The sequence below is a fragment of the Dendronephthya gigantea genome, unplaced genomic scaffold, assembly GCF_004324835.1.
Source record: "Dendronephthya gigantea isolate DGI-Jeju-01 unplaced genomic scaffold, DenGig_1.0 000021F, whole genome shotgun sequence".
Classification (NCBI taxonomy): domain Eukaryota; kingdom Metazoa; phylum Cnidaria; class Anthozoa; order Malacalcyonacea; family Nephtheidae; genus Dendronephthya; species Dendronephthya gigantea.
In genome coordinates this window covers 1031848-1053500 of record NW_021163031.1, presented here as the reverse complement: position 1 = coordinate 1053500, position 21653 = coordinate 1031848, and the positions used below count along the sequence as shown (strand labels likewise).

Below are 21653 nucleotides of genomic sequence, written 5' to 3'. Positions count from 1 at the left end.
TGTTGGCCCTCGGATATTCGCATTTGAATTGCAACAGTAATCCTTTTTTCGAGCCATCAAATATATATTTTATAATTGTTCCTGAACTATCAATTTGGCACCATCAGCGGGTCAATGAAATAATACTATAATGAAAACAATATATTAAACATGATTTACGGGCCTGTGTACATGCATAAATGCATAAGGAAAATACTCATTAACAGTGTTGCCAACACCAGAGAATTGACCGCAGTTGAGTGGCGACATTTTAAAATAGCAAGGTATTGAAATTGGGTGGCTTAATTCATAAGTTTATGGGTGAATAGGGGTAAAATAGGGTTTAGTATTGTTGGGGGAGTTTAATTTTACAGAAACGTGCAGCAGTTTTAACAAAAATCTAAATTTAAATGGTGCCCCGTGGTCGAAGATGTCAATCCATTGTTCAAGATGCAGGTGGCTTTATGCGGTAATTGCTTTCCATAGCTTACAGGTGTGACATGAAAGTGAGGCTCAATCAATAACCATCAACCAACATGGCGTCGTGTTGTTTAGCTGTTTGGCATTGTCTTCACCAAACCGTACTGTATTGTACACCAGAGAAAGGCCTGTAGTCGCTCAGACGTAATGATGGCTGACGAGGACGAATCGAGAAAAGGGTAAGGAAGTCAAAACCTTCATAAACTTGCAGCTTTTGGTTTATTTATATGACATTTTTGCTTGCCACCTTTGAGTTTACGGTCGAGCGACTCGATGAACTACCATGTTTGCGAACCTTAAAATTGGTGTTGTTGTTAAGAAGTGATCTTTGAACACTACATTCTTTCTCTCGCTTTGCTTCAAGGCAAAATTTAGAAATGATTGTGTCCAAGTTGGCGAAAGAAAAACCGGCGAATGGTAATATAATACTGGTAAGTTTCAAAACTCAAAACGTTGTATGCAATGACTGTCACCAGTTTATGTTTCGATGTAACGGTGACAGATTTAAGCCGTAAATTACCTTTAACTTTTACTGTGGTATGTACTAAGGTTGAAGTAAACTTAGTAGGGATTTGATAAAGGAAAAGACTAGTATTCAAGGGGAGTTTACCGATATTTGAGCGGGTTGAATACGGGAGTTATAAATCTTTACCGATATTGTTTTTCTTCGTCGGCTATTTGAACTGGTGGTCAAATTTTGAAGTTATTTTATAATCGGGCGATGGTTTTTATGATATATTTTAGAATTTCGATAAAATTCTAGGCAAGGCAATCGAAAATAAGGCGATAAACGTAGCAGAAATGTGAAATATCCATATTTTCTATTCAGAACTCCAAACAAAAAACTCGCATAATCGCATTGAAAAGCCAACGTGTGTGCCACGCTGGTTAAATGCTAACAAACGATTTTTTGTTTCTATTTGCATACCATTTGTCTGGAGAACAAAGAAACGACATGGTCCTTTATTCTGTAAAACTTACACACGAGTTTTTGGTGAAAACGTTTGGGGTTTTATTACTTGTGGTGCGAAAATACGCTTTGATATATCGAGTTGTTGTTGATATCTATCTTATGAGCAGATGTTTCTTTCGCCTCTCAAAATGTTATTAACATTGTTAATTTATTCAGAAATGAAACTGTGATATATTTTGTGTTTATTTCTTCTTGTCAGAGCTTATTAAAAAGGAAATGAAGCTAAAATATTTATTCTTGGTGTTTTCAGATTTATAGCTAAGTTTGGTCAGTACTACAGTATTTTAACTTGCCATAACCCCTAATATTCTGTTGTGTATTTATTGGTTTTGTATAAGAGCATAGACATAATAGTTATCAGTATTCTTATTTCTCCCTTGAGGCTTTTCAAAATACTCAACAAACTTGCTTTATGTTATTTGTTCAAAGATACAAAATTAAGTTTGAACTAGTTTTTCAGAGATAAATTGGTATTGTACAATATATTATAAAATGACAGCTAAATATTCAAACCTGTCAGATAAAATTTAGCTTTGAAGTCTTTTACAAGATGTTTTTAGTTGGCCCTTTTTGAAGACACAAACTGTCCTATATTCTTTGGTTTCTTTCTAAATACTAGTCTAAAATCTAACCAGTTGTATTGACAGAGTGGTGTAGATTGCACTATGAACTGACAGCAATAAATTTCACAAAACACATTATGCACAGCAGATGTATTGTTTGAATGGCCACATTCATTGGAAAACTATATTTACGGAAATAACAGAAAGGACTTCTATTTTGACTTCAACTAACGTATGAAAGAGATTTTACCCATTTATGCTGAGTCCTGCTAATTTTTAAGTTGAAAATTTTGTGGTGTCATTTAAGTGTCTGTATGTCTTAAGAATAAAGTGAAACAGCTGGTTTAAACTACAGAAACATGTCTCTATGTTTTCAATCTTCAAGTTCTTGACTAATGCAGTTAAATGAAAGCTATCACTGTGTTGTAGATATGTTTTCAATAAATGCACATTTGATTTGTGTTTGGTGTGATAGGTAAAATTTGTTGTATGGGTGTAACATGAGAATCATAAAAATGGGTATATATTGCATATGAGATTGATATATCTTGAGGCTTATTTGAATGACAATGGGTTATTTATTTTAAAAGTGTGCTCTCTGTCACACAGTTCCTAATGTGTGATTGAGTGGCATGATAAAGAATCAATTTTAACGAACCCTTTGGAGTGGTGTTGATGCTCAGGCAAGCTTTCTGAGTATATTGTAAATATTGAATATGTCTTCTTGTATACTGAAATTTATTTCTCATGTAATATCTGGTGTGGAAAAATACAGTTTGAGAGTTGTTTGTCAGCAAGATTATCAACTGACATATTGAATGTTGTATGTGACCATGTATATTGCATTTTCTCCTAATTTATAATTTATACCCATATGTGTTTGAAACCATTAATGCTTTAGAGTGTGGTATATTGCTAAGCTAATTCATATGGATTGTAATTACAACTCACTCATTTTACCTACTCTATGATAATTTTCATGAATGTTTATCAACTACTTTCCACCATTTACTTATGCTGAAATAGTCCTAATCTAATGTTATTATATGTCTCAAAGAATAATGTTTATTACTATTGCCATGCCCACCATTTTGTTATGCTGAAATATATTTGCCAACTGGAAGATTAGCAGTCTCTGGCAGAGTATTCAGCAATTGTATGTTATGTTATTGTTATTTATAATTTATACCATTTGTTTATTTGGGTAATAGCTTTATATTTTGAGCTGCAACTGATTCAGATTTTAACCAAAAACAAAGATCGATAAACAAGCTATCTTCTAGGATAAAGTAATGTATCTTTTTGATAAGTTTCTTCAATTCATTACCATTTATAAAAATTGGTGTTACATGTTCCATGTCAGTTAGGATCTGGGAATATTCAGAGTGATATGCAATCATCAATATTTTAATATTTATTTTGTCCATATTCATAGCTTTACCCATATATGTGTGAACTAAATATAATAATGCCTGCTTCGATCATAATAATGGCATAACATTTGAACTGAAGACCTGGTTGTAATTTTATTATGAAGCTGATATAGACTAGTACTCAAACAATCTGGTAAATGAATTATTATGTTATTGCCACAAGCAGGTGTAACTTAGAAAGCAATGTTCCATTTCTATATTGTGCTCTATCTAACGTTAAAGAAGCCTTTAAAGAACTCATTAAAAAAGCCTTTTAAGCTTTTACAAAACAATACAATTATTGGGAAAAAATACAAAAAAGCATGGTCACAGAATCATCTCTTTCAGCTATAAATATAATTGACTACACTTTTACCAACTGTACTCTCACTGTATTTTAAAATCAACTACCATTGTTGTGACGTACAGGTTGATGTTTTAGCAAACTTTCTTGCACTTATTGGTTAAAAAAACTACCTTAAAAACAGTCAGTAATAGGCAGCTAGATTGCACTCTGTTTTGCATAATTTGGACATGTCCAGTATAAATTAGGTCACCAGCTAGTGTGTTGAATTAAATTTTTTATTATAATTTTAGATATCAGGAGTGAATATTCAAAATTTGTCTTTTCCTGATGGTAAGTCTTTTCTGCTCTTTGTATATTTTGTAGGTTAATGACTCTGTGATGTCCAGAGTCCATGTGAGGAGATTCATTGATCTAAACAGGATGAACTATAGGAATGTTCTTGCTTAATTGTCTCAGCTAAATTGGATTTTGCACCATAATTTCATAATGATGCAGCATTTTCATATTATTACTCTCTCTGACACACACATTTTCCTAAACAGACACAATCTGTCTGGTTATCCATTCTAATAATGAACATATTTTTGTCTTTGATAAACATTGATAATTTTTTATAAAGTGTTTGCAATTTTTTTATATCACCCAGAGTGACCTTAGAGTTGGTTTTCATTTTTATGTTTAGTTTGTCTTATTTCATTGTTGTTGTAATTGGTTGTCCGGCTTTTAGTATTTTTTTTTTACCAAAACCTTTCTGTTTAGATGCAGAAGTGGAGAGTGATGAGTGTGACCCAGATCTGCATCAATGTGGCAAATGTAAACAAATGTTTAGTAATCTTGAGAAATATCTTCGACATCGTGCCAGCAAATCTTGCAGAAAGAAACAAGCTGACTTGCATGATGTTACCAGTGATGATGGTGGAAGTCCCAGTCAGATGCCTGAAGTTGTGCAGGTCAGTACCAGAAAAAGTATTACTTTTGCAGAAAAACTGGGTAACAACTTGCATGAATTGACACAATATTTAATAGAGCTCCCGGGGGAGAGTTCCCATCATTCTTGTGCACAGGCAAGGTTCAAACTTCACCCTGTTGCGTCACTTCACTCATCTTAATTTGATCTAGATGTCCAAAATGTGAAACAACATTAATAATGTAATGACTTAAAATCATTACCAGTGAAAACTAAGGAAAAAACAACATCTTGTGGGACTAAAATTTGAGGTTTAAAGCAAAACAACAAGTTTGTAGTGAAATTTCCACTCTTTCAAAGTTACTGCGTGACATACTGGTTTGACAATGAATTTAGAATAGAGATGTTATATCACTGTAAATTTTATTTGTTCTAAGCATAAAGATTTGGTTAACAAGATGTTGTTCAATCTTTGAAGCATGTCTTTAGACTTTATGTACATAGTGATCAGAAGCCATACATTGAGTAGAGTGAAATATGTGTGCTCTTATTTCTGGAAACAGATGGAAGCATCAGGCAGCGGTAACACGCAGGGAGGTGAAAGTCCAGAACAACAGGATGTCGCTAACAAAAGGTAAGCTGTCTGCGGTAATAATTGGCATCACACTTGACATCACACTAGTTGACATTGACGCTTTTTTTTCAGGAAACATGATAGAAAGGGCGTGGCGCGTAAGAGAACAAACCTGTCAGCCGAACCAATGACAAGCAACATCACTAGTACTGAGCATCACCGCATCAGTATGGATGGTCTACCGGAAATCATTCGACCTGGTTTCACGAGTACTCCAACATTCACAACGATTGGAGGATATAGAACTACCTATGAACATGCATCTGTGCCCAACAATGATCTGTATGCTTTGATGCAGTTGACAAAAAATTCTGGAATAAAGGAAGTTCACGTTGACGAGAACGGCGTCACCACAAGTAGGTCTTATTCTGTTTTTATTAGTTATTCGTATTGTCTTTTAGGCAACAGCTGTTGCCATTTTAGGTCTTTTGTAGCATTTAACTGGGATTTAGTAGCATTTTGCTAGGAAATATTACAGCGCACACAAAATGGCTGCACCCTCAGCCTGTATATCACAACCCAGTCTGTTTTATTCATAGGCTGGTTTAAATGCATCTGCATTCCTGTTTCTATTTGATCCAGGATGCATTTTTAAATTATGTTTTCACTTATTATGTCAGATAATTAATATAATGCTTAAAAATAAAATAAAAATAAAATTTTAAAAAATCCTAGGTCGACCTCGGGAGTTGTTGAATGGCGGAGTTCACTCTATTTACCATCGTTCCCCGCTCAATTCCCCTCCAAATCATCGTTTTCCAGCTCCTCTTGCGATGCATAATCATATCTCAGCATTGCCCCGTAACCAGGAGAATATACACCATGCAGAGAATGTTCTCCACCAGGAGAATGTACTCCACGGAGAGTCTGTTCTCGTGTCTTTCCCGGGGGTTGAAAATCCGGATGCAACCCAGAAAGGCGCGAAACGACGCTACAAATGCGATAAGTGTGACCGCGACTTTAACCAAAGAGCGAACCTCAGGCGGCATCAGTTAGTGCACAGCGGTGAAAAGCCTTTCGAGTGTGAGCAGTGTCATAGGCGCTTCCAGCAACAGGGAGACCTGAAACGACACATGTTACGTCATGCCGAGACCACGTGGTATCACTGCCAACCTTGCGAGAAGAGATTCATGCGGATTGATCGTTGGAAAGCTCATATGAAAACCCACGAGGAAAATGGCACACTTCCCCCGGAAATCGGCGAGGCCTCCATGGTCGATGTGAGTAACGGTCCCTCGCTAGAGACGGGGGAGAATGAAGCCACCGAGAAACCGATGGGATCTCACCATATTTGTTCTAAGTGCAACCAAACATTTATGGAACCTGATGAGCTGCTCGTTCACACATGCGCTGATGGGAATATTCATGTCACTGCTGTTCCTGTGGAAGCCAGCACGCAAGATGGCGCAGATTTGGAGCCTGAAGCGGCAGTTAAGATGGCGGAGCGTTATGTCAGAACACAGGCTGCAGATTCCGATCACTCGCGTGCGTATAGTTCGTCCAGATCCACCAGAGGAAAACTAACAAACCCACACAAATGCCCGCTATGCAACGCCCATTACAAGAACGAGGACTCGCTAAAAACTCATATCTTAAAACATTCCGGCGAGAAGAAATACAAATGCGACCAATGTCCGAAAGCATTCTTTACATCCAGTAACTTGAAGATCCACAGACGCATACATTCTGGAGACAAACCTCTAAAATGCAAAGTCTGCTTTAAGGCATTCAGCGATCCATCGAATTTCAACAAGCACAAGAAATCGCATATCAAAGGTAAGCTGGATCCTCGCGGTGCACCCAAAAAAGGAAGAAAACGCGAGACAAAAGAGGAACACCCGGGATTTAACGAGACATTGGTTGAAGCTGTGGGTAAAGAAGGTGAAGTGATGCAGTTTGGTTCCCCGTCAAGAGAATTTTTGCAAAGCCAGTATGAAGCACTGTTACCAGCGTTGGAAGACGGTCGACACGAAACAAAGGTGGTGGATGGTGTTGATATGCAGCCAAGTGAAGGTATGGAGGGTTCGTTTGGTGATGATAATATCAAGTATTCAGTACCGTTCATTGAATCACCATCGTATTAGATATGGTTTTTTAGCTTGCTTTTCATTCTCTTTAAAATGTTTGTAAACCTGAATAGCGATCAAATTTATTGTTTGTATTACGTGTGTGTTTTCACAAATAATACAAATAATGCTTTATGTCAGTAACGATCTATTCTTTGAGGGAAACCAAGGCATGCAAACGTTCGTTATGGTTTTAGGAGAATAAAATAGGTGTAGGAAAGGCAAGAGAGGGTTTTAGTAGGGTGTAAGAGGGGTACAATAAGGATATGAATGTTGATTGTTCAGTATTCTGTCAACAACTGGCAGATTGAAAAGTAAGCTGAATACGCAAAATGTGATGGTTCTAAAGGCGGTATTAAGTTATTCGATGATGTATGTGTGAAGGATGAAAGCTAATGTACTAATTTAGTAATTGGCTTGATTCATCGCTAGAACATTAAGGAAGGTTATCGAGAGTGAAGAATCGAAATCTGACTTTCCTCAACTTTTGTTTGGCGGAGATGTGAGTTTAGGATAAAGCAGGGGGGGGGGCGGAAAATAGACAGGCACGTGGCCTCGAAGGAGATTTATTATTATAATATGCGGGAGAGTTCAGTGAAACAAAATGTTTCATACCATTCCATGGATCCAGATCTTCAGTCTGATGCTTTGCAGATAATTTATTATCTCCAAGCTTTATCTTGGCAAAACATTACTTCCACCCCAAAATAAAAGTTCGGTAACACGGATGGCCATGTTGCAGGGACAAATCCTTTGACGGGGACACAGGGTCACACGCTTGTTCCCAAATACAACGTGTGCGTGCAACAGGGGCCTTCATGTTACCAAACTTTGAGGATCGAGATGTTTGATGAGGGTCAGATTCAGAATCGGGGGTAGTTCTTGGGTTATTATTGGAATATAAATGTAGTGGGACATATGTTTTAATATATCGAAGGAGCCCCTAAATTTAATAGTTATTTAAATTATTCATATTAAAAATACTAATGTTTTAGCCTGGCCATGGGAAATATTATAGCGATTGTAAGGTGGGTTATGTTTGAAATGTAGTAATAGGTAAGTTTGGTGAATTAACTCTCATTTCTAGCCGTCCTTTTCCCTAATTGTTCGCTTTATCCATAGATATCTATGGTTATATCTCATTCACACCGCAAGCCAAAAATATAGGGTGGGAAATTAGGCTAAAGTAATATACATCAGTGACAGGTATCCAAATGTAAGCGGTAGTAGAGCCTGTGCATACTCGGTGGTTTACTGGGAGAGAAAATCACGCCCGGAACTCGTTTACATTGGATTCACCTGTAAGATCTTGAGGTACCTTAACGCCTTCAGCGAAGGTCCTCAATTGTGGTACTTGTCATGAGAAGTAAGTTTACAGGACAACGGCAAACGGCTCAGTCCATTTTCTTCCTCCGAGTATACTTCCAATCTTAAAGCAACCATATGTGTTGTTTTAGATTTTCTGAAAGCCAAGATTTTCTGAAGTTTGTAATAATAACTAACAGAAAACCTTCTTGTTGCAAAGCTGGAATTATCTTTTTAATTGACATTGTTGATCAATATCTGTAGTTTGTTTACGAGCATTTTGCATTAGTTGAAAAAATCACTACAAGGTGGATAGTCTGCTTTGTAAGACACAACGCAGTCAACGTCCACCACCATGCAAATATCAAAGACAAAAGGCTAGAAATGAGAGAGTATTCTTGGGATGTATTATACGGTACTGTAGCTAGTTCCATATTTGTAGTATATTATATATAAATATATTTAGATGTTAATGTATGCATCAGTATAATAATTATAGTATTATTATTATTATGATCAAGTAAAGGTGCGAAACACCTAACTTTTATTTATTAAGAAATTAAAGTATTCCTTATTTGAAAAGTTTAAACTATCGTAAAGTAATTAGATGTATTAAGTGAATAAAATATTGCTAAAAGGTGCTTTGTCTTTCGTGTCACGAGTTTGTATGGTATGAAGTTTGCATGATTTGGGAGAATCTTCTCTGCTTCCTATGTCATCCTTTCAAGATATAAAGTCAAAATTTGTATATCATCCGACCACTTCTAATCGCGTGTTTTGCGTTGCATGCGTGCATAGCACTTCTATTAAACCGTTCAGACGTGTTTGTGTAAGTAGTAGCATCGTTATACTAAAAGTAATTCAGTACAAGTGCAAATTTCTTTAAGTAGGCAGGCATATTTCGACCAGTCGCGGCCGTCAAAATATATCAACGCCAGTTTTTTTGGTCGTGTCGTTGCGCGTTTTTGCAAAAGCGATCACATTACTTAGAAAAAAGAACGAAGGTGTACCATTTTTGGGTTTATATATGCTAGTCTAGTGTAGATATTCAATCTTTGATAGACCGAAGAGATTCAAAATAAATTATAAGTTTTATTTTGCGTAGAAAATTGATCACAAATACAATCTATTAATCTTATTTTTATATATACAAGGAATTTAAAACGGTAGTTAACTATCTAATATTTGAGGAAGCGGAATAGATTTCTATCCTGTGTGTGCGCGTGTGTACTGTCATAGTACACGGATGACGTCCTGGTTGGAAAGGTAGCATTACCTTACCCACGAGGTGTAGGTGAGGTTTCTTGACTTCGTTTTTTACTCATCTGGCGTCTTCTGCGCACTAATACAGTACGGTACACGTGCACATACACACAGTAAAAATGCCATTTTTCTCTTATTCTTGCACATCAACTGACTACATTTTAAACTTATTTTTCTAATTTGTCGACATTGTGATGTCATTCGTTTATTTAGTAAGTTCTCAACCAACCAAATTGCTAGAAATACTCAAGTTGTTTTATAGTAATTAATAACACTAAGTGAAAACACATTCTGATTATTCTCCTAGGAGAGACCACGCCTGCTAGCAGACTCGGGCCAGCCTGAGAAACCCAGGACGAAAATAGCTACACTAGCTGCTATAGATCAAATCATGTTTTCACACATCGTTCTCATTCTGAACTATCGCTCGTATTCCCCTGAACATGACATCAAAGAGATAAACGAAACTCTCAAAAAATTTGCTTTAAAGTACTCTTTGAAATCAAGCTCAGACTGTAAAAATTAAGCGTTTCTAAATTTTTGTTTAAAAAATTCACGTGGAGAAACGTGTTTAGCTACATTTAGTAGAATACAACAAACTATACTCTTGGGCCACTTCTATCATTCGTTCGAGTCGTCTTTAAATTGTTCTTCTTAAATGAAGAAATAGAGCTTAACAAAGCCCCTCTACCCTTTGTTGAGGGTGGAGGGCCATTAGAGGTGGTTGCAGGGGGTGGTGGTGGTGCTGAAGGTGGGGCAGGGACGGCAGGAGCTTTTGATGCACCATTGCTATCTACCGAATGAGCTTTCTCTGCAAAATTTTCACAATTACATTAGTTTTGGTTGGTAATTTACATGAAAATGGTAGTGTGTTGATCTAGTCTAAGATAATAATTAATGTGCATTTATGTTAGTGTAGTATTAGTACTAAACTGACCTGGATATAATATTTCTGCATGGTGCAGGTTAACCTACGGCAAAAACACTTAGTTACGTCCTATTATGTTAGTTTGGTTAAACTCAGAGTGATATAAAAATGATTATAAAAATAAGTGCAGAGCGCGCCCGAGCGAACGATTTCAATGTTATTTATCTCATTGGAAATACTAATGTTTAGCCAATTAGAAGAGATGAAGAGTTCATTATAGATGAAATTAGAAATCAAAGTAGATTGTTGACCTACTTGTTGTTGCTTTGGTACTGTTTGATGTAGGATTTTCTGCGAGAGATTCTTGTTTCTTTAGATGCTAAACATAGCGACACAAGTCGGAAATATTTACCATTCCAATATACACGAAAATAACAGTAAAATGACTCATAAATGCGCACAAAGAAACATTCAGACAGAGCCAATTAGAATAAATGAGGAGTTCATTAGAAGAAATTCAGTTAATCAATCTCACCTTTCTCTGTTGTCGACGTTTGTCTTTTTCTTCTTTTGATGTGGCTTTGGCCTGGGCTTTAGAATATCTTCGAAATTGACTCAACTGCAATGATATTTAGAGTGGGATAATCTTTCACGGATCTATATTCCTGGTATATTAGGACACATAGTTAGGTTAGAACTTACAAGTTTCTGATCTTCTTTAAGACGTTGCTCAATGCCTTCTTTGACTAGTTTCAAAGCCTCTTTAAGTTTGGAAGGAATCTATACAAAAAGGTTGTGATATGTAGTGTCATATCTGCCCACAATCTATAAATGAAACATATCGCTCTACCACGCAGCCTTACCTTCAAAGACATTTTCTCTTCTGGTCCTAACTGTACTTCGGCAAAAAATCTAAAACACACGAAATATTCGAAACATTCATGCCATATTCACGTAATTGTGCTGTATATTAAATCAGCCAATATGACTTTCAAACTTACGGAAGTTGGAGAAGTTCATTGACGGTTGGAAGACCAGCTTTGCATGCATCTGGCATCAAGATGGAACTTAGTATTGGCTCTTAAAATGAAGCAACACATTTTAAGATTAGGAAATTTGGCATTGAGATCGAATGCTTTTTACGTGGTTAAACTGCATTTTGCTTACTTTAGAGACATGACTTATGAATAAGTGTATAACAGTTCCTTAGGTAGTGGTCAATGCAGGCAGCTACTAGTTAGTTCAAAGAAAACAATTTTATAACAAAATATGGGTATATTACCAAGTAATGGCGGACAATTTGGTGGTATTTCATCTGTGGTTGGTGCACGTAACTCTTTACCAAACGACATTTCATAAAGAACGTGTCCAAAGCAATACACATCCTGCTGATTCAAGTCCTGTTTTGCCAATGTAGAATAATGAGTAAAGAATCGACCGCATTATGCCACTAATATATTTTCGATGAGTCGATCGATCTTCCAGACGCCTAATGAATCAATTCATACGGATATTGTATAATCAATCATCCTGACCTGAATCTTCTTCAGTTCCAGTAAATGATGACGGTGTATTGAAGGCACGCCCAATAAACTATTTTCAATATCCAGTAACCTTAGTACGAAACAAGACGGTACAGATAAATTGAATGACGATAACTAACGAAATGATAGATCCATGTTTCATTTTTAAACACATCAAATTTACCTAGCAACATTTTCCTCCATTAAAATATTTCCAGTGTGTAGATGACCTGAATGATTAAAAATAAGTAACGTACCCTCAAAAACACACCGGAACAGGGGAGAGATCCCCCTTTAATACCCACCATTACAGACGGCAAATGATAAATATTTTACACTAATGACTGTAATGTATTTTGTTTTTTCCAAATTTCAATTACCATATGGAAAGCCTTTGTCCTGGAGAGTTTTAAGAGCTTCTAATATTTGTCTTCCACATCTTCTTATGTCCTCTAGTTGCATAGCAACTGGTAATTTCGGATAACAGTATTTCTTTAGGTGACTTACTTTTGGCTTCGCCTATAAGGATAGGGATTCTCTGTCAAATGAAGATTTTAACACGATATTGTACTGTAATATACAATTTTTACACACGTTATTCAAAGTCTTTCTTAATTTGATATCCGGCAAGGAAACTGCTTGTAACAAAACAAAAGAAATTAACATTTTGAAGAACTCGTGGGAGTTTAAGCGGAATTACAACGGAACTACAAGCGGAACTACAAGCGGAATTACAACTAAAACAGAACTAGACTTTTCTCTATGACTATAGTCGGAACCGTCCACGAAGTTAGGAGTGTCTCAGGTGCAGCTCATAGTTATACTCGTGAGAAACATGTGAAAATTTGAGCGTAGCGGATTCCCTTGACCGTCACAATTGAGAAGAAAATCAAGGGAGAAATTTTGTTCAATCAAAAAATTCCGGCCAGTGGAAAAGGAAACCTCGTAAAAGAGAAAAGACCCGGCGTACGAGTGGAGGCTTAAGCCCTAAGGCTAAGTGGAAATTGGGCATTGAAAACAATAGTGAAACTAAACGTGGTGTATCCAGAATATTGGATTATATCTTTCTTTATAAAATAATTAGTAACAAGGACTGGAAAAATGAAAAAGCACAAAATGGTGTTTTGTAACTGCCACATGGAATCACAGAAATAAGATTCTTTCACAGAAAAGAAGATTTAATCCTTGGGAAAATGCTGGTAACATATTAAGCTGCTACAATCTAAGAAAATTATAATTATAGTGGTTATAAACTATACTGTCAGCTACTTTCCTTTTCATTCCTTCATCCTAAGATTCATACTTACATATATAATTTGTAGAGCTGAATATACCGGCCACCATTCCATACCTTACAAATAAAATCCTTCAATGTTCCTGACTGTCTGAAATCCCTCACCACAACAGCACCTTTCTCATGGGCAGTTGCAATACGTACAGGGCATATGTATGGATGCTGGTAAGAGCACAACAAACAATCTACATAACTATTTAATTCATAGTATAAAATTGACCTCCAAGTTAATTCTTGCTAACAAAAGGGTAGTTCATTACCAAAATATTTGTTAGTAATTTCATGGCAGCAGGAAGGTCTTTATCTTTGGACAAACAAAAATCAGGCCCATATTCAACCTATAACATAAGACTTTTTTAGTAATACAGTAATAATAAAGCAATAATTTTCAAAAATGTAGAAAATGTTGATACCCAAGACAAAATTTGACGATCATTTTTTTGTGTAGCCCCAGCATACTTAGTGAGAAAGTAATGTTTGCGGATCCTCCAACCTAAGAATGGAGTTAATGATTTAACTATGTAGAAGTAAAACCCTTTGCTTGAAACCTTACAAACTTTAAGCTAATAGCAAATTATTGTACTTACCAATATCTGGAAGATTCTCAACTAGCTCCCATGAAGGTTCAGATCGATAAAACATTGCAACTTGTTCTGCAGCTTCATCTAAAGAATAACACTTTAGTCTTAGCATAAGACTGTAATATAAATTGATATAGTCAGGTCACACTAAAGCACCTTGCATGTTAGCAGGGTAGTTTTTTGGATCCATAAATTGTTTGAAACATTCATGTCTAACAAACATGGGTTCTTGAGTAATGGAGTTGAGGTATTGCTGTAACCCAGTAAGTCTTTCAGCAATGAAGGCATTATCCATATTTCCAAACATTTTCTTTGGTGGTAGAGGTAGAGTGGCACCAGATGTCTAGAAATAATCATAAACATGGTAATAGATTACTATCATCAAAGAAACGAATAAAATTGATTATTCATAGAAAATTCCTACCTCAAGAACTTTATTCATTAGGTCAAAATCATTATACCGATGTGAAACCTAGCAGAATATGGGGGAAAACTTAGTAAAGGAAATAGTTTAACATTACAAAACAATTTAAATCAACTATGTTTTCACCTTCCAGTGATTATCTGGATTTGGTCCTCTTTGGACCTTGATGCAGTATTCCTAGAAATGGATGATTACTTTTTAGAAAACATATATTATTCAAGGCTAATAAAAATATAAGATTATGTTTTACAAACTGATATATATAATTCGAAAATATTTTCCTTGTGAATAATATGAACGCAAATCATCCCGCTTGTGCCTAGTTATATTTGCAGAAACAATAATAATACTAATACCAATAGGTATCTTGTTAAGTTGTTATGCAACTTGCCGAACTTGTTACATTTACGTGATGACAACGATTTTGAAATTGCGAATTCAACTTACGACGTAGGAATCTTTCTTATCTCGTCCCTCGATAACGCAACTCAAAGGAATCGTATCATCCAATTTGGATGTAGATTTTCGCTTCTCAAGCAAAGCCATTCAAATTGAAACAAAAAAATAAAGCTAAGAGTGTTCAGACGTTCCAATGCAACTTTATGAGGTAATTTGTATAATGTTTCTTTTTCCGTCTTTGACTGGGCTGTCTAAAAATACTGGATGGATATGGATGCCGAAAGTTGCATGATATTCCAGTTAATGCAGTCAGTGACGTTGACTGCATTGTGACCACTGAGCTATATAATAATTCCTGGAGGACCGGCTCCTAATGTTTTTTTCTCAAAAAGTGAAGCAAAAAACATGGCGGACTTCGCCCTTCTGCGCAACCGCAGAAGCTCTGCTGACGCCACTTGGTTCCTTTTGGCCATGGTATTTACCACTGACCAGGCTCAATAATGAGCCCGCTACAGCAGTATTCTCCCCCCTGGTTTTTGTAAATAACAATTCTCCCCCCTGGTTTTTATATTTTTTTGCCGTGAAATCTTGTTTGTTTTTGAAATATTTTTTGGTTGTTTTTTTGATATTTTTCGCACTGACATCTAATAAAGTTTTATTTTAAGATGAATACAAGTCATACACGCTGTTTTTGCCAGTGCGGGAACGAATATATATTAAAATATCGAAAAATGTGGACAAACTAAAGATTTTAATACTGACACAAACTGACAGGTTTATTATTTTATTAGTCTTAATAATATTTTTGTTATTTATACATTCCAATATGAAAGTTTACAAATGTTTGAATGTTTTGGCACTATCCTCGCATATTTTGAAGACAACTAGGAATTTATGGGCAACAATTTGACTTTTCTAAACCCTGAACTGATGAATTGCGCAGGAAGTATGTAATCAGTATTCAGTATGTGATGCTGTCTTCAAGACTTTATATCTATGCACAATCCAAAATCCAAAAAACAGAGGCCATAGCTCAGGCAAAATGCTGGGCAGCTGACGAATACTAAGTGCAGGAATATAGTTTCAACCAAGAATCATATTTGCATAATATACTTTTCGTACAAGTCATCAACTTGTACCTTAATAAACCTGTTTTCAGCATTCTCTAATTGCATCCCTGGACCCCTGGTCATAGAAAAAATAACATTTATCCCTCCATAGGCTCCACTGATTAGCCTAATGAATATAGCCCTCTTGGAGGTTGATACCATACACAGAAAATTACAAAAGTTGCTGCAGATTGAAGACACACTGCTCAGTCAATGCATGTTTATATTTATTTCATTAATTAATAAATATGACAAATGGTATAAGAACACCAGCCAACAACAAAATCAGATAACATGGAAATGAAGAATAACAATGCACAGTCATAAAATGCATGAACTTCATCCTGAAAAATAAAAATGGAGATATAATCAAGATTTATTCCCAAGGTGCAAGAAGCTAAAAAATAAATTAAAAGCCATGATAATTGATCATTTCACTTTGGATTTGACAAAGTAAACAATATAATATATTAACTAGGCTTTAACAGGGCTCACTATCAGAGGTTGGAATTAATTTACACTGTTTACAGCATCTTTTTATTTTGTATTAGCACCCTCAGATCATGTTAATTAATGCTGGGTGGGATAAATAGAAGAGGGACTATAGTAGACTCACTGGGGGAATGGTTTACCTATTAGCATTGATGTTTGCTATCATGAAAACAACATAGACCAAACTCAAAAGATTGACACTGCCAGGAATATAATTTTTTCCCCACACAAGTTAAGAAAAAATGATAAAATTTGGGTATATAACATTGCATTGACTGTTTGTACCAAACGTTTTGATGGATTTATTGTCTCAGAGGCTTTGGTAACCAGTTTATACTATAGTCCAACTCGAAAGGCCAAAAACGAAATTGTTTATAGTAAAAAAGTTGAAAAACGGCTTACCTCAGTTACCTGGATGTATAAAATAAGAGCAAAATGAGAAAATTCACCCTACCGATAAGTGAATTAAGCCATTCACAACGTCAGACGCAGAGCACGAAGCTATGTGTCCTTTCCATTTGTTGAACAGGGAAAAAGAGAAACACTTTTATCCATTTTATATGAAAAACAAAAAATATATACGGAAAGCTGAAAATATTTTCATAAAATCCAGGAGGGAGACGGACTCAATTTCTCACTTTGTATCGCGGTATGTCAGTGGTAACTACCATGAGCAAAAGGAACCAAGTGGCGTCAGCAAACGCCGAAATCCGCCATGTTTTTTGCTTCACTTTCTGGTCAAGAACCGGTCCTCCAGGAATTATTATATAGCTCAGTGATTGTGACTATCTGGACTGCTGATACAAGATACAACCTATGCGTACAACATAAAGTACATGCACATTGGCGGGAGAAGCCAATGGAGGAACGAGTGTCCCGGGAAAAAAAAGGCGAAAAACGAGAAAACAAATCATTTCTTAACATTTTTAGTGATCTAAGGTTTTAAATTCAAGTATTCAGATATGCCAAGAAGGAAGAATAAAGGTTTAGATACCCAAAATGGTTCCGATGAGGTAAAGTGCGAACAAATATTTAGCAAATTCGTATGATATTTAGTCTGATAACGTATTTATTATAATTATTCAGGAAACAGGTGTTGGACTTGGATCACAAGCTACCCAGAAACGTAGGGGTAGGAAAAGACACGATCCTGCTGAAGACGATGAAGACGGAGGAACACAGTCTTCTCAGGCTAAAATTACTCTCAGCAAAGCCGAGATGGATCGGAAAGTATGTTAGTTAATATTTGAAGAGTTGAAATAGTTGATTAGACCATAAAATCCCCCCCCTGATCAATCGTCACAGAGTTTGACTTTTTGTGTGGAAGGCTCAAATTTGCCATATTTTAGGTGAAAACAGAAAATAATTACTTCTATGTTCTTTTAAAATTTCTGAAAACTTGTTATGTTGAGAGTTCAGTCCTTCTGTTCCTTTGCAATTGAGTGTCAATTTTCAGAGAACTGGAAAGGATGGCATAGACCTTTCATTGGGAAAAGGGGTGTTTATTCATATATTCATGTTTGTATAACCATAAATGCATCCCGCTCCAAATATAGCTTCTTTCCTGTACCATATAATATAATTGTCTTTGTTTAGTTGTTTGTTTAGTAACTTAGCACATGCAAGTATGCATAGTATACAATTTCACTTAATAGAACCTCACTGCAAACTATCTAAGCAAACTTGTTGTATGACTTTTAGGTGGCAGATTTTGTAAGGTATATTTTGTTTATGGATTCAAAGAAGACAGCTGTTAGACGTTCAGGTATATTTAATTTAGATAATAATGAAGCTATGGCTGAAACTATGGCTTTACCGATTGCATATTAGCATTCAAGGTGTTCTACTGTAAAAAATGTGATGTTGGCTACTAAAACTTAAAGTTGAACTTGCAAAGGCATTTTGTACGTTTGTACATATCTGCTACTTGTTACTTACATGTAAGCTAAAGAAGTTGAATTATTGAGATAATCATTTGATAATCGTTAAAAGGTGTGCTACTTTTGAGAAATGTGAGTTTGGCAACTAGGGAACTATTGTGTGTAAACACTCAATGACTGTACCACCTATTTTTACAAGATGCATAGCACTGTGTAACATAATATTGTAATTGATTTGCATATTATTCTAGATCTCAATAAGCATGTCCTCAAAGAGCATACAAAGTTGTTTGTTCCAGTATTCACTGAGGCACAAAACAAAATTAAAAAGGTAAACACAAGGATTTGGATGAAGAATAATTTCTCAAAATTCCTAGCACAAGTAAGCAAAGTAGGAATTACCATTGTTGTTTTGGTTTCAGACATTTGGTTATGAACTTCTTGAAACAGAACTGAACAAACAAAAGGTTTATATTCTGTTAAACAAGATGCAAGAAGAAGCAAACCAAGTTGTTCAAAGGTTTTCAGAGTTGACAAGTTGTTAATACTAATGTTAATTTACCTTACAATCTACAATGTTAATAACAATTAAGTAAAGTCTGAGTTTTAGACAATGGTCTTGCTGGTAGTTAAAAGCAGCAAATCATAGATTTTATGGTATACATTGTTCTAAATTCATAAATTTTCTTTTTACCTATATATTAATTTGAAGGGGTTTTTTGCCATGCTCATCACACATCACTGAAAACATGTCATTTTATATTTGCATCTCTTTCATCAAATATTTTTGCATGTGCTTTTTTTAACTCTCTATATATAGCAATGCTGACGATCAGCCTAAACTGGGATTGTTATTGGTTATTTTGGCAACAATATTTATGAAAGACAATGTTTTGAATGAAGGTAATGCAGTAATTATCTTCACAATCTATAAAATTATTGAAGCAATGAAATGGAAATCACTTTTTGCATTTACCAGGTACTCTTTGGGATACTTTGAAAAGACTTGGAGTTTTCAAAGGGTAAATATTTCAACATTGGCATGGTGTATCCAAGGGTTAATTAGCATGCAGGTTGTATGAATAGTGGATGAAAACCTTGCTTTTTAGAACAACATGAATTATTTATTCAAGATTTTGTTATGTTTTAGTGAAAACCATGAAATTTTTGGTGATGTTGAGAAATTGATAACCGTGGAATATGTTAAGCAAATGTAAGTGATATAAACAAAACATGTCAATATTGTCAGCTAGTGAATGAACTCAATTGTACATGTGGAATTTGTTCTTATAACAAATATACCAATGAGTCTGTTGAGCAAGCATGGATTTACTGGGTGTCTGCTACTAGACCAGAAATGGGTGCAAGAGAGCTAGGTATTGGTGATGTACCTACTAATTGTCTCATGTTTAAAGTTTTACAAAGAAACATAGTATTTTAATAGCTTTGCAACTGCCACTTGTACTCCACCCCATTGCCAGAAGCAGACCTGCACCCCCCCGTCCATCCCAGCACTGGAACATCTATGTTCTGATACAACTTTTTGACAAGTAACTCGGCACATGGAGAGGGTACTGTTTAGGTTCCATATCTGATGGACGTACGCATGATTGAAAATGACAGTAAAGACTACGCATCGCCAACCTCATTCGCTTCGCCGATCTCGTTCGCTTCGCCGTGCTGCCGTCTCTATCCCTACCGATCCGCAGCGGGCATATATAACTAGTTAGGTTACTATAGTTATAGTATTCGCTAAGCCTCGCCTAGCCTCGTTGGGCCTTATCTGAGTATATTAAAGAACAATTTGCTTCCTGAAGTCTTACAATAGAAATATTTCAGGTATTTGGACCGAAAGAAAGTCATCACTGGTGATACCGCAACATACGAGTATAGATGGGGTGTCAGATCACAACATGAAATAACTAAGAGACAAGTTCTTGAATTCGTTGCTCAGGTAAGAATGTTCAGAACAAAGCAACTATTATTTAGAAATAAATTTAAATTTCTTACAGAATGCTCCAAATACGGTGTTAAATATCGTAATTATTTGAATTAACACATCCCCTGGAACAAACGCCTCCATTGAATAAACGCCTCCATTGAATAAACGCCTCCATCGAATAAACGCCTCCATCGAATAAACGCGGCTAAATCTAAAGTGTCAAACTTTTAATAATTAAACGCTAGGTACCGGGTTTAGTCTAAAATGGCTGTTTGATCAATAGCTGAGTGCAACGTTATATATTTTACTACAAAAATGCCTGGGTACGAGGCTGTGTTTGATCTACATCATTCAATATTAATCAAACTTTCTCAGGTCTATGGCACAGAGGTGCAGGCATGGACAGCAAAATATAAGGAAGTTGTACAGGAGGAAGAGGGTGATTCAGGAAGTGATTAGATCTATGGTGTGGTACGTCATGTAGGTGGGATATTGCTTGTAAGAATGTGGTTCTGAACCATCTTCAGTGATAGCCTGAAACACAGACCTTCAGACAGTGATGACAAGATTCATTCTTCAATACCCTTGACTATTATAAAATATGTTTTGTTAATCCAGTTCTGAAAAGCTGTTGAATGTAGCTGAATATAGCTTGTTGAATAACTGTTGGGAGAAAATACGGCGCATTAGAGTGGACTCTTTAGAACTCTATAGCTCTGACATTGATATTTAATATTCCATTTTTAAGGGATTTTCTCTACAAAATTCATCAATTGTACATACACGTGTAAGCATATTGATTCATTATAAACTGTTGTTTGTTATTTCTAACTGCACGCGGCCATTCTCTCCATGTATGTAGTACGGGGATGTTCCCCAACTTCAGTATGTCGTTCTTATAAAAAGTACCTGGGTTAGGTTTCCTGGTTCCTTATTTCTTACATGATCAGCCCCAAAAGTGGCGATACTACATGTTAAGATAATCATCCGTTTTTCTTTCCTGTTTTCCAAGGAAGCTCAGCCTCAATTCCTTGTTTATGTAACGTCTCTGTTAAGCGTTTCTATTGACAGCTGGTCTACGAGCTGTGTAGTAACCCTTATATAAAGATGGATTATTTTTTACGCTCGTTATATATATTTATCTGATACTTGTGTCGTTTAAGATAAGCTGGAAAAGCAATCTAATACTAGTTCGACAATTACTTAGCATCAAATGTGATATAACAACTGCCTAAATAGACAAAACACTTCT

The 21653-nt window shown here is 35.8% G+C and overlaps 3 protein-coding genes across 4 annotated transcripts; 2 read left to right on the top strand and 1 right to left on the bottom strand.

The window, feature by feature from the left end:
- The first annotated feature begins 475 nt into the window (after positions 1-475).
- Positions 476-9261, top strand: LOC114521765 (zinc finger protein 184-like). The gene is made up of 7 exons (XM_028542303.1): positions 476-638; positions 824-890; positions 4005-4044; positions 4474-4664; positions 5185-5255; positions 5328-5611; positions 5931-9261. Exons 1-7 carry the CDS (start codon positions 607-609, stop codon positions 7337-7339), a joined length of 2094 nt encoding a protein of 697 aa, XP_028398104.1. The 5' UTR covers positions 476-606; the 3' UTR covers positions 7340-9261.
- A 468-nt stretch (positions 9262-9729) lies between these two features.
- LOC114521803 (PX domain-containing protein kinase-like protein) lies at positions 9730-15191 on the bottom strand. Of its 2 annotated transcripts, XM_028542343.1 has the most exons (19): positions 15027-15191; positions 14706-14756; positions 14580-14627; positions 14312-14498; positions 14162-14239; positions 13988-14067; positions 13835-13912; positions 13632-13736; positions 12661-12799; positions 12465-12510; positions 12293-12371; positions 12040-12157; positions 11759-11837; positions 11621-11669; positions 11460-11537; positions 11293-11376; positions 11073-11136; positions 10827-10860; positions 10612-10700 (listed from the first exon to the last, which is right to left on the bottom strand). In XM_028542343.1, exons 1-18 carry the CDS (start codon positions 15123-15125, stop codon positions 10856-10858), a joined length of 1467 nt encoding a protein of 488 aa, XP_028398144.1. In that variant the 5' UTR covers positions 15126-15191; the 3' UTR covers positions 10612-10700; positions 10827-10855. The 2 variants fall into 2 exon arrangements, with proteins under 2 accessions (XP_028398143.1, XP_028398144.1); XM_028542342.1 differs by lacking the exon at positions 10827-10860 and having other exon boundaries at positions 9730-10700.
- A 2241-nt stretch (positions 15192-17432) lies between these two features.
- Positions 17433-21247, top strand: LOC114521864 (non-structural maintenance of chromosomes element 3 homolog). The gene is made up of 10 exons (XM_028542433.1): positions 17433-17592; positions 17666-17809; positions 18281-18344; positions 18711-18790; positions 18882-18979; positions 19280-19362; positions 19439-19481; positions 19610-19672; positions 20299-20413; positions 20777-21247. The coding sequence occupies exons 1-10, from the start codon at positions 17542-17544 to the stop codon at positions 20858-20860; spliced, it is 825 nt and encodes a 274-aa protein (XP_028398234.1). The 5' UTR covers positions 17433-17541; the 3' UTR covers positions 20861-21247.
- Positions 21248-21653: the final 406 nt, after the last annotated feature.